The sequence below is a fragment of the Coregonus lavaretus genome, assembly GCF_964263955.1.
Source record: "Coregonus lavaretus genome assembly, chromosome: 17".
NCBI lineage: Eukaryota > Metazoa > Chordata > Actinopteri > Salmoniformes > Salmonidae > Coregonus > Coregonus lavaretus.
Window position 1 is genome coordinate 22,527,085 of NC_140004.1, and position 15,098 is coordinate 22,542,182.

A 15,098-nucleotide genomic window follows, 5' to 3' on the forward strand; every position below is an offset into this window, starting at 1 on the left:
GACTTAGAATCAATAGTCATTCCGTAAAACATGGACAGCCATTAATTCGTTTTCAACGAAAACCTAGAGAGATACCTTAACTACCTTAATTGTCCATGAATACAACCATGCTTGATAGAACTACAGGCTGTATATTGAAGTATCTAACAAAGATCATATAATCAACCCTGACATATTGTTTAACTAATCAATACTAAATGAAGCATCAATCACAGGCTTGAGGAGATACATTTGAATAGTTACAGTAGCATATCCACAATGTTGTACATGATACTCCTAAAAATGTATGTACAATTTCATTAACCCTACAGCTAACCTATAAGCCAGTGTTGTGTTCCAGACCACCTAAAGCGAGACCGATTCAAGACCGGAACAAATTGAGTCTGAGTCAAGACCAAGACCGGAGGGGGGGCGAGACCGAGTCAAGACCGAGACCGGGAGGGGTACGAGGGGTCCGAGACAAGACCGAGACCAGAAAAATGCGAGTCCTATTCAAGACCATGGTTGTAATTTTGTAAAATTGCCACCATAATAAGAGTTCAAAATGTCCAGTATTTCTGTGTTCATATTTCAGAAGAATATATTGATTCTTTAGACATTCAGAATGGTGAAAAAATGCATGCTGAGGGCAAATAGAGACACTATACTTACTAACCCCAAAACAGTGGGGAACAATGAGGGCCTTCTACGCCTTCAGAGAAGGGCTAAGGATTTATAAAATAATTATAACTATTATTTTCAATGATGCTCTTCAGTTTTTGTTGGAAAGGAAAAGGTTAACACTGAACAGAAAAAATGATCAAATCAGGATTTTTCTTAGATTTGGGAAGATAAATCTAGCTACTGTAGCTAAATCAGCCAAGGCATCTGCCAGTAAACTGTATTAGGGCAACATTTTGGAGTGACAGAAGAATAATCTCTTTGAAAATAACTTATGTGTGTGAAACATTGTTGCATTTAAACTTTAGATCACCGGCTACTTTGTGTGCTAAGTGTGAAATCTTTTTTGCAATGGGAAGTAATAGTTGTACATTTCGATTGGGAAATGCTTAGCCTAATGGTTGTGTTTTACCTACTGGCATATTATCTGCAAGTGAATGGACTGCTTATCCTTAACATCAAGCGGTGTGTGACTGCTGTCTTTCCATTGGCTCTAAGCAGTGGTGTAGTGGTGCCTGGAGAAATGGGTATGCAGTGCATTCGGAAAGTATTCAGACCCCTTCCCTTTTTGCAAATTTTGTTATGTTACAGCCTTATTCTAAAATGGATTACATACATTTTTTTCCTCCTCAATCTACACACAATACCCCATAATGAGAAAGCGAAAACATGTTTTTAGAAATTTTGGCAAATAAAATACAGAAATACCTTATGTACATAAGTATTCAGACCCTTTGCTATGAGACTCAAAATTGAGCTCAGGTGCATCCTGTTCCCATTGATCATCATTGAGATGTTTCTACAACTAAAATGGAGTCCACCTGTGGTAAATTCAATTGATTGAACATGATTTGGAAAGGCACACACCTGTCTATATAAGGTCCCACAGTTGACAGTGCATGTCAAAGCAAAAACCAAGCCATGAGGTCGAAGGAATTGTCTGTAGAGCTCCGAGACAGGATTGTGTCGAGGCACAGATCTGGAGAAGGGTACCAAAACATTTCTGCAGCATTGAAGGTCCCCAAGAACACAGCGGCCTCCATCATTCTTAAATGAGGTGACCAAGAACCTGATGATCACTCTGACAGAGCTCCAAAGTTCCTCTGTGGAGATGGGCGAACCTTCCAGAAGGGCACCTAAAGGACTCTCCGACCATGAGAAACAAGATTCTCTGGTCTGATGAAACCAAGATTGAACTCTTTGGCTTGAATGCCAAGCGTCACATCTGGAGGAAACCTGGTACCATCCCTACGGTGAAGCATGGTGGTGGCAGCATCATGCTGTGGGGATGTTTTTTAGCGGCAGGGACTGGGAGACTAGTCATGATCGAGGGAAAGGTGAACGGAGCAAAGTACAAATCGAACCTTGATGAAAACCTGCTCCTGAGTGCTCAGGACCTCAGACTGGGGCGAAGGTTGACCTTCCAACAGGACAATGACCCTTAGCACACAGCCAAGACAACACAGGAGTGGCTTCGGGACAAGTCTCTGAATGTCCTTGAGTGGCCCAGCCAGAGCCCGGACTAGAACCTGATCTAACATATCTGGAGAGACCTGAAAATAGCTGTGCAGTGACGCTCCCCATCCAACCTGACAGAGCTTGAGAGGATCTGCAGAGAAGAATGGGAGAAACTCCCCACATACAGGTGTGCCAAGCTTATAGCATCATACCCAAGAAGACTCGAGGCTGTAATCACTGCCAAAGGTGCTTCAACAAAGTATTGAGTAAAGGGTCTGAATACTTATGTAAATGTGATATTTCCGTTTTTTTTTTTTATACATTTGCAAAAATTTCTACAAACCTGTTTTTGCTTTGTCATTATGGGGTATTGTGTGTAGATTGTTGAGGTATAAAAACAATATAATACATTTTTGAATAAGGCTGTAACATAACAGCAAATGTAGAAAAAGTCAAGGGGTCTGAATACTTTCCGAATGCACTGTACTCATTTCTAATTATATATTAAGAATTTATAAAACGTACAATATGTTACACATTTTCAAAAAGTACAATATGTTACTAATTTGCAAAACGTATGATACTGTATGTTACGAATTCTAGCTAGGTGGCTAACGTTAGCTAGCTGGCTAATGTTAGCTAGGCTAGGAGTTAGGGTTAGGGTTAAGGTTAAGTTTAGGAGAAGGGTTAGCTAAAGGTTATGGTTAGGGGAAGGGTTAGCTAACATGCTAAGTAGTTGCCAAGTAGCCATTAGTTGAAAAGTTGCTAGAATGCTAAAGTTGTCAGTGATGAGATTTGAACTTGCAACCTTAGGGTTGCTAGACATTCACGTTATACGTATAGCCTCCACTACACCACTGGCCCTTTGTGCTTTATAAAAAGTGCACTCTCCTACATGATTGTGTTTGTATTACAGTTGCTGTCCTTTCAGCATCATGAGCATGTCACACACGTAAGGCCTAGTCTAGGTCCAATAGGTTCGCCACTGCACAAACATGTCTATAATAGATATAAAGACTGTTATAATTTCCCCCGGTCTCTCCTTACTATTAGTGAGTGTGCAACTTTCCAACAATTTCCCCTGATAATTCTGCATTTTTCACTCGCTGGTCTCTGGAAAAATTAGGAGTCCTCACTGTCCGAGACGAAGTCAAGACCGAGTAAAATTCTGTCTGACAGCGAGACAACACCAAGACCCTAAATATGTGGTCTCAAGGCCGGACCTTACTACAACACTGCTATAACCTTTACTAAGTTTGATCTCTATGTTTCACCTTAACCTTTCTGCCCAGCCTGGTCTCATAGACTAGACATAACATAGTAAATGTAAATCCAGGACACTCAAATTAGTATGATATGTTACGGTTGGTATGGTTACACAAGACAGAAGGTTACTTAAGGAAAAAACGAAAGTAGGGTGGTTGGTCGGGAAGGACGGGTAGGCGTATAATGTGAACGTCTAGCAACCCAAAGGTTGTGTATTTGAATCTCATTATGGACAACTTTAGCATTTTAACTCATTAGAAACTTTTCAACTACTTACTACTTTTTAGCTACTTTGCAACTACTTAGTATGTTAGCTAACCCTTCCCCTAACCCTAACCTTAACCCTTTAACCTAACTCCTAACTCTAACCTTAACCCTAACCTTTACCCAGCTAGCATTAGCCACCTAGCTAATGTTGGTGTTAGTAGCCACCTAGCTAACGTGAGCCTCAAGAAATTGGAATTTGTAACATATTATACGTTGTGCATATTCGTAACCTATTGTATGAATTGCAATTCGTAACATATTGCACAAATTGCAATTCGTAACATATATTAGACAATTGTAATTCGTAACATATCATACGAAATGGATGATGGACATTCACAAATTAATACATAGCCTACCATACAAAACGTATAATACTACATATAATACTAATTGGAGTGTCTCATATAACAGTAATTGCAGTGTCTCAGATTTACATTTACTATGTTACGTCTACCCCTGAGTCCAGGTTGTTCTGCCAACAAGTTTAGCTATGGTGACTTTATAGAAAATGTAGTCTATGATACTGCTGTCTACCTATTTGATAACACCATCACAAACAGTCAACTGTATTGGTCAAATAGGCTACAATAGGCTGCAACAGACGCTGTCGAATACCTGTTGCTTACATGCTACTAGCGATCAGGTTGGTCTTCAGAAGCAGTTGTGCGCACTGCAGCCCACATAAGCTTTGGTGCACATTTTCAAAAAGTACTTTACTGTTATGAAAGCTATGATTGGAAACTTATAAAAATCTATGATGTGAAAGAGAATAATAATATCTTTGAGGCGTTCGAAACGTATTTATTTCACCCTGCTCCTCTCAGTGGAGCGGGATCCTACGGTGGAGACCGTTGACTTGCGCACTTCGCTGTCTCCAAATGTGGTAAAGTTGACAGTCAGACAGATTCACTGTGACAGTCTCCGCTGATATAGGAGGAATTGAAATTTGGACACCTGCTCCTCTCGACGAATAGGTAAGATTTCAACTAAGAATGTTCATGTTTTCTAGCCTTAATAGGACATCATGTTACAATCCTTTTTCTCAAAGGACGAAATTAGCAACATCACAATTTCTAGGGCAGAAAATCTTCCAATGTTTTCCAAATAATAGAATAAGGGACATTATTTGGCAGAACATATAGGTTTAGTGTGCATATAGCAGTATGTTTACAAAATAAAACATGAGCTCTCAGTCAAATTATGTTTGCTTTTAGACATCTCTTTTAATGAGAACATAATCATCTATACATGCTGTATCAGATGTGGATCGGGTTATGAGGGAAATGGAAATGGAAATAGGCTTTGTAGTAGAATGTATTTCTATTGTATTTAATAACCAAGTTCTACCTAGACAGGGAATCTAACAGGCTGACATCCATCGGCACTACCAAGAGAAATACTTGATTAGCTGCCATTCAAAACCCTTCTAACATGTTGCCACTTGCATTAGAAATAGAAGGTTTGAATGCCTGGGGGCATCACCAGACATTATTAAACCAAAATGTTCCAAGCTAATACCTGTTACAGCACATTGCAGAGAGAGTGAACATCTGTGCCTTTGTACACAATGTGCCTTTATTGTAATAATAATAATAAATAATAATATGCCATTTAGCAGACGCTTTTATCCAAAGCGACTTACAGTCATGCGTGCATACATTTTTGGTGTATGGGTGGTCCCGGGGATCGAACCCACTACCTTGGCGTTACAAGCGCCGTGCTCTACCAGCTGAGCTGGATCCTGTGTTTTTCAACTATTGAGATACAGTATCATATTGAATCAGATATCCCCTTTGTTAATATGTTCTGTCCTGAGTTGAGTTATGAGGCTAGCAGACCAGATATTGACTGACTGGGGGATATAGATTGTCTAGTGTTCCAGCCCTGTCTGTCTCCCAGTAGATTGGGTGAGTGTTTAGACGACCTGTGGGTTCTCTGATGTGATGATGAGACACAGAGATTAAACATTCACAGTCACATCCACAGATCTGTTCCACCTGATCAGCAGGAGTCATCATGAGTATACTTTCTCCTGTTGGTGCACAGCCAGCACTATGCAATCTGAGGAGGACCTCAACATGTTCATTACCTTATTTTACTGCACAATGTGGCTGAATTCAAAATAGCGAAAGACACCAACTAAGTGCTAAAATAAGATATATCTGTCCATCACCTGCACTGGGTGCTTCCTGATTAATCCATGTCTCAAAGCATTTGATAGACATTCAGCGTTTTGGCTCTGGTGGTTTGCTCTCTCTCCCAGGCACAGTGTCTCCCATGAACACGGCAGATTGAAAAGACTAGCCAATATCCTCCCTCATTCCATCCAACAGGAAAGAGCGTGATTACAGTTTATGTCTCAGTGCATGATTGCCTTCAGGATTACAATGCACAAGGCGATCTGACGAGTTGATCAGACTCATACTGATGACTTCCCACCACACCATCTGTGTACCTGTTCTATTTTTTTGTCATATTTTATTTTACTTTTTATTTTATTTATTTTTTATAAAACAAAAAAACATATTTAAATAATAAAGCATTTGATTCTTCCATTCTCTTAATGTTGGAGTATCATTTGACTTCCAGTATTTAAGCAATAGCTTTTTCAATATAAGTGACCAAAATAATATTGTCCAACCTATTGGGTATCTCGCCACACCCTCATATGGATGTCTTGTAAAATGACGATAGACGGATTGAAAGTAAACTGTAAAACTTCTGACAGCCAGCTTTCTAACTCTGTCCCTAACTTTTGCACTTTTAATGCATTAATTATTTAGTCATTGTTAGTTTTACACTTAAGACATGACTCTACCATTGTGCTATAGCATTTGTGAATTTTGTCCCTTGTATAATAAATTCTTCACATTATTTTATACTGGATAGAGCGTGCAATTTCGTGAACTGTAATTTCGTTCGTTATATTCCAACACTACCTCCATCTTGTGCCAATATCAGTTATTCTTAAGTCTTGGTTCCAATAGTTTATATTTTTTTCAAAGAGATTGTCAGTTGGATAGTATGAAAATGTATGCTCTCACTAACTGTAAGTCGCTCTGGATAAGAGCGTCTGCTAAATGACTAAAATGTAAAATGATAGGCTCTCTGCAAGGTTTTGTATAGCTTACCTATCATATCTTTTTCTGACTCAAATATGATTCCCTCAACATTGCTCTGATGTCCAAAAGCTTTCAGGTAAAAATGTCATGATATAAAACTTTTTCAGTTGCATACATTTGAAAATATCTATGTACATTAGTCAGTGCAAACTTGCTTTTTAATTCTGTCATGGAAATAATTGTATTTCCTATTACCACGTCATTTACGGTTTCTATGCCTTTAGTTTTCCATGTGGACCAATTTATCGATTAATTCTGAAACGCTATGCAAGGATTGTTCCATAAAGGTGTGTTTTTAGGGAGTGATAATGTTTTCTGTAGAATACGTTTCATTTTCTTCCATACTGTTATAGTGTTCTATAACTATGAAGTTGTTAATGTTCTTAACTTTATCCTTTGAAAATATACATCTTCAACATGTACCCATTGTTTCTCTTTATTGCATTTAACAATATGTCACAAATAAAAGCCTTGGGTGGCAAGTAAAACCACCTTCAGACTTAGGAAGATGTAAAACTTTTTTATTTGCCCATATAAAGTCTGCTTTGACCAAGTATACTTTTTAAAAGAATGTCATCAGTTGGGTAATTGGTATTACCGAAAATACATCTAAAAACTCTGGGAGCCATGCCATTCTAAAAAGGTTTATTCTACCTGTAAGATTTATGGGGAAATTGTTCAATTATATTAGATCTGTTTTCATGTTGTTGAGTAATGGGATAAAGTTGTCTTTATATATTTTTAGTTTGTTGTCATTTATTAAGCATCTTAAGTATTTAATATTTTTTGTGGTCCCCTTAAAGCACATGTGTCAAACTCATTCCACGGAGGGCCTAGTGGCTGCGGGTTTTCACTCCTCCCTTGTCCTTGATTGATGAATTAAGGTCACTAATTAGTAAGGAACTCCCCACACCTGGTTGTCTAGGTCTTAATTGAAAGGAAAAACCAAAAACCTGCAGACACTAGGCCCTCCATGGAATGAGTTTGACACCCCTGCCTTAAAGGATTGCTGTAAATCACGAGTTATTCTTTTTATTTTTCCTATTGCCATTCATTCATTTTTTTCTACATTTATTTTATATCCTGAGAATTTACAGTATTCTGAAAATATGTTTAACAAGGGGGGCATTTAGTTTTCAATATTTGTCAGGTACATCAGGAGATCTACGGCAAATAAGTTTAGTTTATACTTATGTTTACCAATACTGATACCTGTTATGTTTTGGTCCTGTCTAATTCTTTCTGCAAGCGGATCAATTGCTAGTGCAAACAGGAGGGGGGAGAGAAGGCATCCCTGTCTTGTGCCCCTTTCTAAAGTAAATTAATCAAATAATGTATTGTTTGTGTATATTTTTGCTTTTGGATATTTATATAATATTTTTATGAAATTTATTATTTCAACTGGAAAGTTGAAGGTTTCCAAAGTAGGAAGCATTGAATTTAGTGACATGTGTGTTGTCATTTGAGTAAATAGGGACACTACTTTGTCCCAGAATGTTAAGTAAAATTCTATGGGAAAGCCTTCCATACCTGGTGCTTTTCTCTAACAGTGTCTAATATTTATTTTGGGGTGATTTCTATTTTTTGTGATTATTTTTTGTCTGCTGATAGTTGCTTCAGGGTTGTTGAGTCGAACAAGGCTGTAGGATCATTCCAACTGATGTTTAATTCTGATTTATATATATTTTCATAGACGCTTTCATAATTGTCATTAATAGCATTGTTGTTTCTAATTAAAGCGTTTGTATCCTTATCCTTTAAAACTATAACTGGTTTGGCGTGTATTTGTTTTGTGAGGGCTGCAAGGTGTTTACCGGGTTTATTTGCCATAAAATATAATGTTTTATTTGAGTTTAACCTGTAGTTGTTGGCTCTCTTCAAAAGTAAAATATCATATTCCTGCTTATGTTCAGAAATTCTGTTTTCTTCTATATCTTGTAAAGATAGTGATTTCCTTTTCGTTGATTTTAATTTCTAACTCAGATTTAACTTTTGTCTAGTATGATGTTATCATTCCCCTAATGTACAATGTTCCTGTCCTCAACGTGTACCTGTTCTCAACATGTTCTCAACATGATTTCTATTGGACGGTGACTGAACTGATGATAACACAGTAAGTGCCTTCAGAAAGTATTTACAGTGAGGGAAAATAGTATTTGATCCCCTGCTGATTTTGTACGTTTGCCCACTGACAAAGAAATTATCAGTCTATAATTTTAATGGTAGGTTTATTTGAACAGTGAGAGACAGAATAACAACAAAAAAATCCAGAAAAACGCATGTCAAAAATGTTACAAATTGATTTGCATTTTAATGAGGGAAATAAGTATTTGACCCCCTCTCAATCAGAAAGATTTCTGGCTCCCAGGTGTCTTTTATACAGGTAACGAGCTGAGATTAGGAGCACACTCTTAAAGGGAGTGCTCCTAATCTCAGCATGTTACCTGTATAAAAGACACCTGTCCACAGAAGCAATCAATCAATGACTTGGAGAAGATCTGCAAAGAGGAGTGGGACAAAATCCCTCCTGAGATGTGTGCAAACCTGGTGGCCAACTACAAGAAACGTCTGACCTCTGTGATTGCCAACAAGGGTTTTGCCACCAAGTACTAAGTCATGTTTTGCAGATGGGTCAAATACTTATTTCCCTCATTAAAATGCAAATCAATAAACATTATAGACTGATCATGTCTTTGTCAGTGGGCAAACGTACAAAATCAGCAGGGGATCAAATACTTTTTTCCCTCACTGTATATCCCTTGACTTATTCCACATTTTGTTGTGTTACAGCCTTATTCTAAAATTGATTAAATAAATAAAAATCCTCACCAATCTACACACAATTCCCCATAATGACAAAGTGAAAACAGGTTTTTAGACATTTTTGAAAACGATATGAAAAAACTAACAGAAATACCTCATAAGTATTCAGGCCCTTTGCTATGAGACTCGAAATTGAGCTCAGGTGCATCCTGTTTCCATTTATCATCCTTGAGATGTTTCTACAACTTGACTGGAGTCCACCTGTGGTAAATTCAATTAATTGAACATGATTTGTAAAGGCACACACCTGTCTATATAAGGTCTCACAGTTGACAGTGCATGTCAGAGCAAAAACCAAGCAATGAGGTCGAAGGAATTGTCCGTAGAGCTCCGAGACAGGATTGTGTTGAGGCACAGATCTGGGGAAGGGTACCAAAACATTTCTGCAGCATTGAAAGTCCCCAAGAACACAGTGGCCTCCATCATTCTTAAACGGAAGAAGTTTAGAACCACCAAGACTCTTCCTAGAGCTGGCCGTTCAGCCAAACTGAGCAATCGGGGGAGAAGGGCCTTGGTCAGGGATGTGACGAAGAACCCAATGGTCACTCTGACAGAGCTCCAGAGTTCCTCTGTGAAGATGGGAGAACCTTCCAGAAGGACAACCATCTCTGCAGCACTCCACCAATCAGGCCTTTATGGTAAAGTGGCCAGACAGAAGCCAATCGTCAGTAAAAGGCACATGACAGCCCGCTTGGAGTTTGCCAAAAGGCAACTAAAGGACTCTCAGACCATGCGAAACAAGATTCTCTGGTTTGATGAAACCAAGATTGAACTCTTTGGCCTGAATGCCAAGCGTCACGTCTGGAGGAAACCTGGCACCATCCCAACGGTGAAGCATGGTGGTGGCAGCATCATGCTGTGTGGATGTTTTTCAGCGGCAGGGACTGTGAGACTAGTCAGAATCGAGGGATAGATGAACGGAGCAAAGTACAGAGAGCTCCTTGATGAAAACCTGCTCCAGAGCGCTCAGGACCTCAGACTGGCGGCGAAGGTTCACCTTCCAACAGGACAACGACGCTAAGCACACACCCAAGACAACGCATGAGTGGCTTCGGGACAAGTCTCTAAATGTCTTTGAGTGGCCCAGCCAGAGCCTGGACTTGAACCCGATCAAACATCTCTGGAGAGACCTGAAAATAGCTGTGCAGTGACGTTCCCCATCCAACCTGACAGAGCTTGAGAGGATCTGCAGAGAAGAATGGAAGAAACTCCCCAAATACAGGTGTGCCAAGCTTTATAGCGTCATACCCAAGAAGACTTGCGGCTGTAATCGCTGCCAAAGGTGCTTCAACAAAGTACTGAGTAAAGGGTCTGAATACTTATGTAAATGTGATATCAGTTTTATTTTGAATACATTTGCAAAAAAATCTAAAAACCTGTTTTTGGTTTGTCATTATGGGGTATTGTGTGTAGATCGATGAGGGAAAAAACAATTTAATCAATTTTAAAATAAGGCTGTAACAAAACAAAATCTGGAAAAGTCAAGAGGTCTAAATACTTTCTGAATGCACTGAATTTGCCGTTGTATTTTAGATTATTGTCCTGCTGAAAGGTGAATTTGTCTCCCAGTGTCTGTTGGAAATTAGACTGAACCAGGTTTTCCTCTAGGATTTTGCGTGTGCTTAGCTCCATTCCGTTTATTTTTATTTAAAACAAAATCCCTAGTCCTTGCCGACGATAAGCATACCCATAACATGATGCAGCCACCACCATGCTTGAAAATATAAAGAATAGTACTCAGTGATGTGTTGTGTTGGATTTGCCTCAAACATAACACTTCTATTATTTAGGACATAAAGTTAATTTCTTTGCCACATTTTTTTGCAGTTTTACTTTAGTGCCTTATTGCAAACAGGATGCAATTTTTATTCTGTACAGGCTTCCTTCTTTTCACTCTGTCATTTTGGTTTGTATTGTGGAGTGACTACAATGTTGTTGATTCATCCTCAGTTTTCTCCTATCACAGCCATTAAACTCTAGAACTGTTTTAAAGTCACCATTGGCCTCATGGTGAAATCCCTGAGTGGTTTCCTTCCTCTCCGGCAACTGAGTTAGGAAGGACACCTGTATCTTTGTAATGACTCGGTGTGTTGATACACTGTCCAAAGTGTAATTATCAACTTCACCATTCTCAAAGGGAAATTCAATTTCAGCTTTTTCTTTTTTACCCATCTACCAATAGGTGCTCTTCTTTGTGAGGCATTGGAAAACCTCCCTGGTCTTTGTGGTTGAATCTGTTTGAAATTCACTGCTCGACTGAGGAAACTAACAGATAATTGTATATGTGGGGTACAGAGATGAGGTAGTCATTCAAAAAGCATGTTAAACACTATTAGTCCATGCAACTTATTATGTGACTTGTTAAGCACATTTCTATGCCTGAACTTATTTAGGCTTGCCATAACAAAAGGGTTTAATACTCCTTGACTCAAGACATTTCAGCTTTTAATTTATTTGTAAAAAAAAAAAAAAAATCAATAAACGTAATTCCACTTTGATATTATGGGGTATTGTGTGTAGGCCACTGACAACAAATCTAAAATTTAAATTCAGGCTGTAACACAATACATTTGGGAAAAAGTCAATGGGTGTGAATACTTTCTGAAGGCACTGTATGCAGTCATCTATTGATTCTATTGTCATACCCTAATGATCCTGGGACTCTTTCAGCAAAATGATTTTGTTCTAGACTGCTTAGGTCACGATTTGTTGTCAAGCAAAGCATGATTACACATTTAGAGGCTTGTTGAACTAAAGAGCATCTCTCTGGCCTACTCATGTGTCACTGTCTGAGTGCTGCTAATTTGCATCACAATTATTACTATAATTTCAGTGACTAGAGACATTGATGTGCTGTGTAAATATACTTAATGCATGTTATTCCCTCTAGACACTGATTGGCATTATTTTTGTGTTTCAACCCAACTGTTTTGTAAAGAGAGTTTTCCTGAGGGGTTTATATAATGCATTACATTTTGATGAAGTTATTCAGTGGATGTTAATCTCATCCAGAACAACTTAAAATCAGTGCAATCAAGGGATACAGGCTAAACAGACCTCTCAGAGATCTGTTCACCATCACCACAATGCTATAACAAAACAGGCATTTGGGTTAAGATATTTAGTTTGGTTATGAGGAATGTAAGTAGACCTGGCCAAATCAGAAACAAGAGGACTGATGAGCTAAGCCTTCCGCTTTCTTTTTTCTCTCTAGGCACCTCTTGCCCTTTCTCCAGTGCTTGACCTGTTGGGATGGAGGGCAGTGGCAATGGGTTGCCTGTAGAGATGGCCTCCCCTGGGCCGTGTATGGCTGGCATGGAGGGGAACACCAGTGGGCAGGTGTTTGAGGTGGCGCTGCAGAACGGCTCCTCGTCCAAACGTAGCCCTCAGTTTGTGGGGGTGGAGCTGCTGCAGTCCTTCAAGCTGCTCATCATCCCCTGCTATGTCCTGGTGATGCTGATCGGGGTGTTCGGCAACTACCTGCTGCTCTATGTCATCTGCCACACCCACAAGATGCACAACATCACTAACTTCTTCATTGGAAACCTGGCCTTCTCCGACATGCTGATGTGTGCCACCTGCGTCCCTTTCACCTTGGCCTATGCCTTCAACCCCCGCGGCTGGGTGTTTGGGAGGTTCATGTGCTACCTGGTTTACCTCATCCAGCCAGTGACCGTCTATGTGTCTGTCTTTACTCTCACTGCTATTGGTATTGACAGGTAAGCCTTGGTCAAGGTTGCATTAACTAAACTTTTTTTGACTTTGAGTAGAATGAGCACATTATCACATTTCTATGTAAGCTTCTCTATCACATTACGTAATTACATTTCCGCCACAGGTTTGATCATTTATCCTTTAATGTGATTTCCTCTATGGTGTTTCAGTATTTGTGGCTGGACCAGAACGATGATTAGGTATAGATTCAAGTCTGTCACATAAAGCACTCTTAACAGCTCTATTCAGCACCATAATTACTTTTTTAAAAGCTCAACTCAGAGAGATGATTCATAATTTAAGTCAATAACAGGAAATCAAATCATCTGCAGGGTCATTCACATCAAATGATGGAGAGGCAAGAGAAGAAGCATGATGTGATGTATTTACACAAGCATGACACTTTTTCTGATTTCATTTTCTGATCAGAAAGCTAAACTATACCCACACTTTACATGGTATATTGATCCTATCGCCAGGTACTATGCCACAGTTCACCCTCTGAAGAAGCGGATCTCAGTGCTGGCGTGTACCTACCTCCTATCTGGAATCTGGCTGCTCTCCTGTGGTCTTGTGGCCCCGGCAGTGGCCCACACCTATCATGTTGAGTTCAAGAACGACGGCTTTACCATCTGTGAGGAGTTCTGGATGGGCAAGGAGAGAGAGAGGTTGGCCTACGCATACAGCACACTTTTCATGACCTACGTCCTGCCTCTGTCTGCCCTCTGCATCTCTTACCTCTGCATCTCTGTCAAGCTCCGTAACTGTGTGGTGCCTGGCCATCGCACCCAGAGCCAGGCCGAGGCCCAGCGAACCCGCAAGCGCAAGACCTTCCGTCTGATCACCCTGGTGGTGGCGGCCTTCGCCGTGTGCTGGATGCCCATCAGTGTGTTCAACGTGTTGCGGGACATTGACATTGACCTGATCGACAAGCGCTACTTCCTGCTCATCCAGCTGCTGTGCCACATGTGTGCCATGAGCTCGTCCTGCTGTAACCCGTTCCTGTACGCCTGGCTGCATAACCGCTTTCGCGCCGAGCTGCGCAAGATGTTCACCTGCCACCGCCGCATCGGCATCCCTGCAAACAACTGTGCCACAAACAGTGTGAACCCCTTCATCCCACCCTTCCACCCACCCGCACAGGATGTGTTCAGAGAATGGTCTTAAAATCAGCTGAAAGATTTTTGGTCAGGATTTCTGTACTCTAAGATAAGATGGACAAATTCTTTTTTCAAATGATTCTTCTGACCCCACTCCCACTGTTTCTCATGGCTATGTCCAATTAATACATATTTTGTGAAAAGTAATGTACATTTCTGCACAAGATTATTAAGTGGTTGCACAAGTGTAATAAACGGTGCCACAAACAAGACTGCTGCAAAAAAAGTATACTGCATTTGAAGTGTTCTTAGACATGTTGAAACATCAGAAGTTGATTGATCATGATGGACATCTTAGGTGTACATAATGCTGTTTATATTAGCATTATCTTTATTGTACAGTATATTCCCATATGATGCATACAAAGTGATGGTTTATAATATATACTTTTGGTTTGGTCTTTGCTTGATTTCAAAAGCTTCCTCTACAACCTCAAGGTTGTGACTGAAAGGTGATGCGCATTACCAGATGGGAACAAAGCTACCAACTTCACAGAAGAGGGTCCTGTCTTGGTAACAAAGATGATAGCTTCAGTCTCAACCACTAACACAAAATGAAACACATTTGGTCATGTCAAAAAATATTGTAATTGGTTCCATTTAACCTGGTTTCCATTTTTGATAA

The 15,098-nt window shown here is 39.7% G+C and overlaps 1 protein-coding gene across 1 annotated transcript; it reads left to right on the plus strand.

The window, feature by feature from the left end:
* Nucleotides 1-4,285: 4,285 nt before the first annotated feature.
* LOC311144317 (prolactin-releasing peptide receptor-like) lies at nt 4,286-14,852 on the plus strand. Its single transcript, XM_084180350.1, has 3 exons — nt 4,286-4,628; nt 12,814-13,318; nt 13,793-14,852. Exons 2-3 carry the CDS (start codon nt 12,852-12,854, stop codon nt 14,478-14,480), a joined length of 1,155 nt encoding a protein of 384 aa, XP_084036476.1. The 5' UTR covers nt 4,286-4,628; nt 12,814-12,851; the 3' UTR covers nt 14,481-14,852.
* Nucleotides 14,853-15,098: the final 246 nt, after the last annotated feature.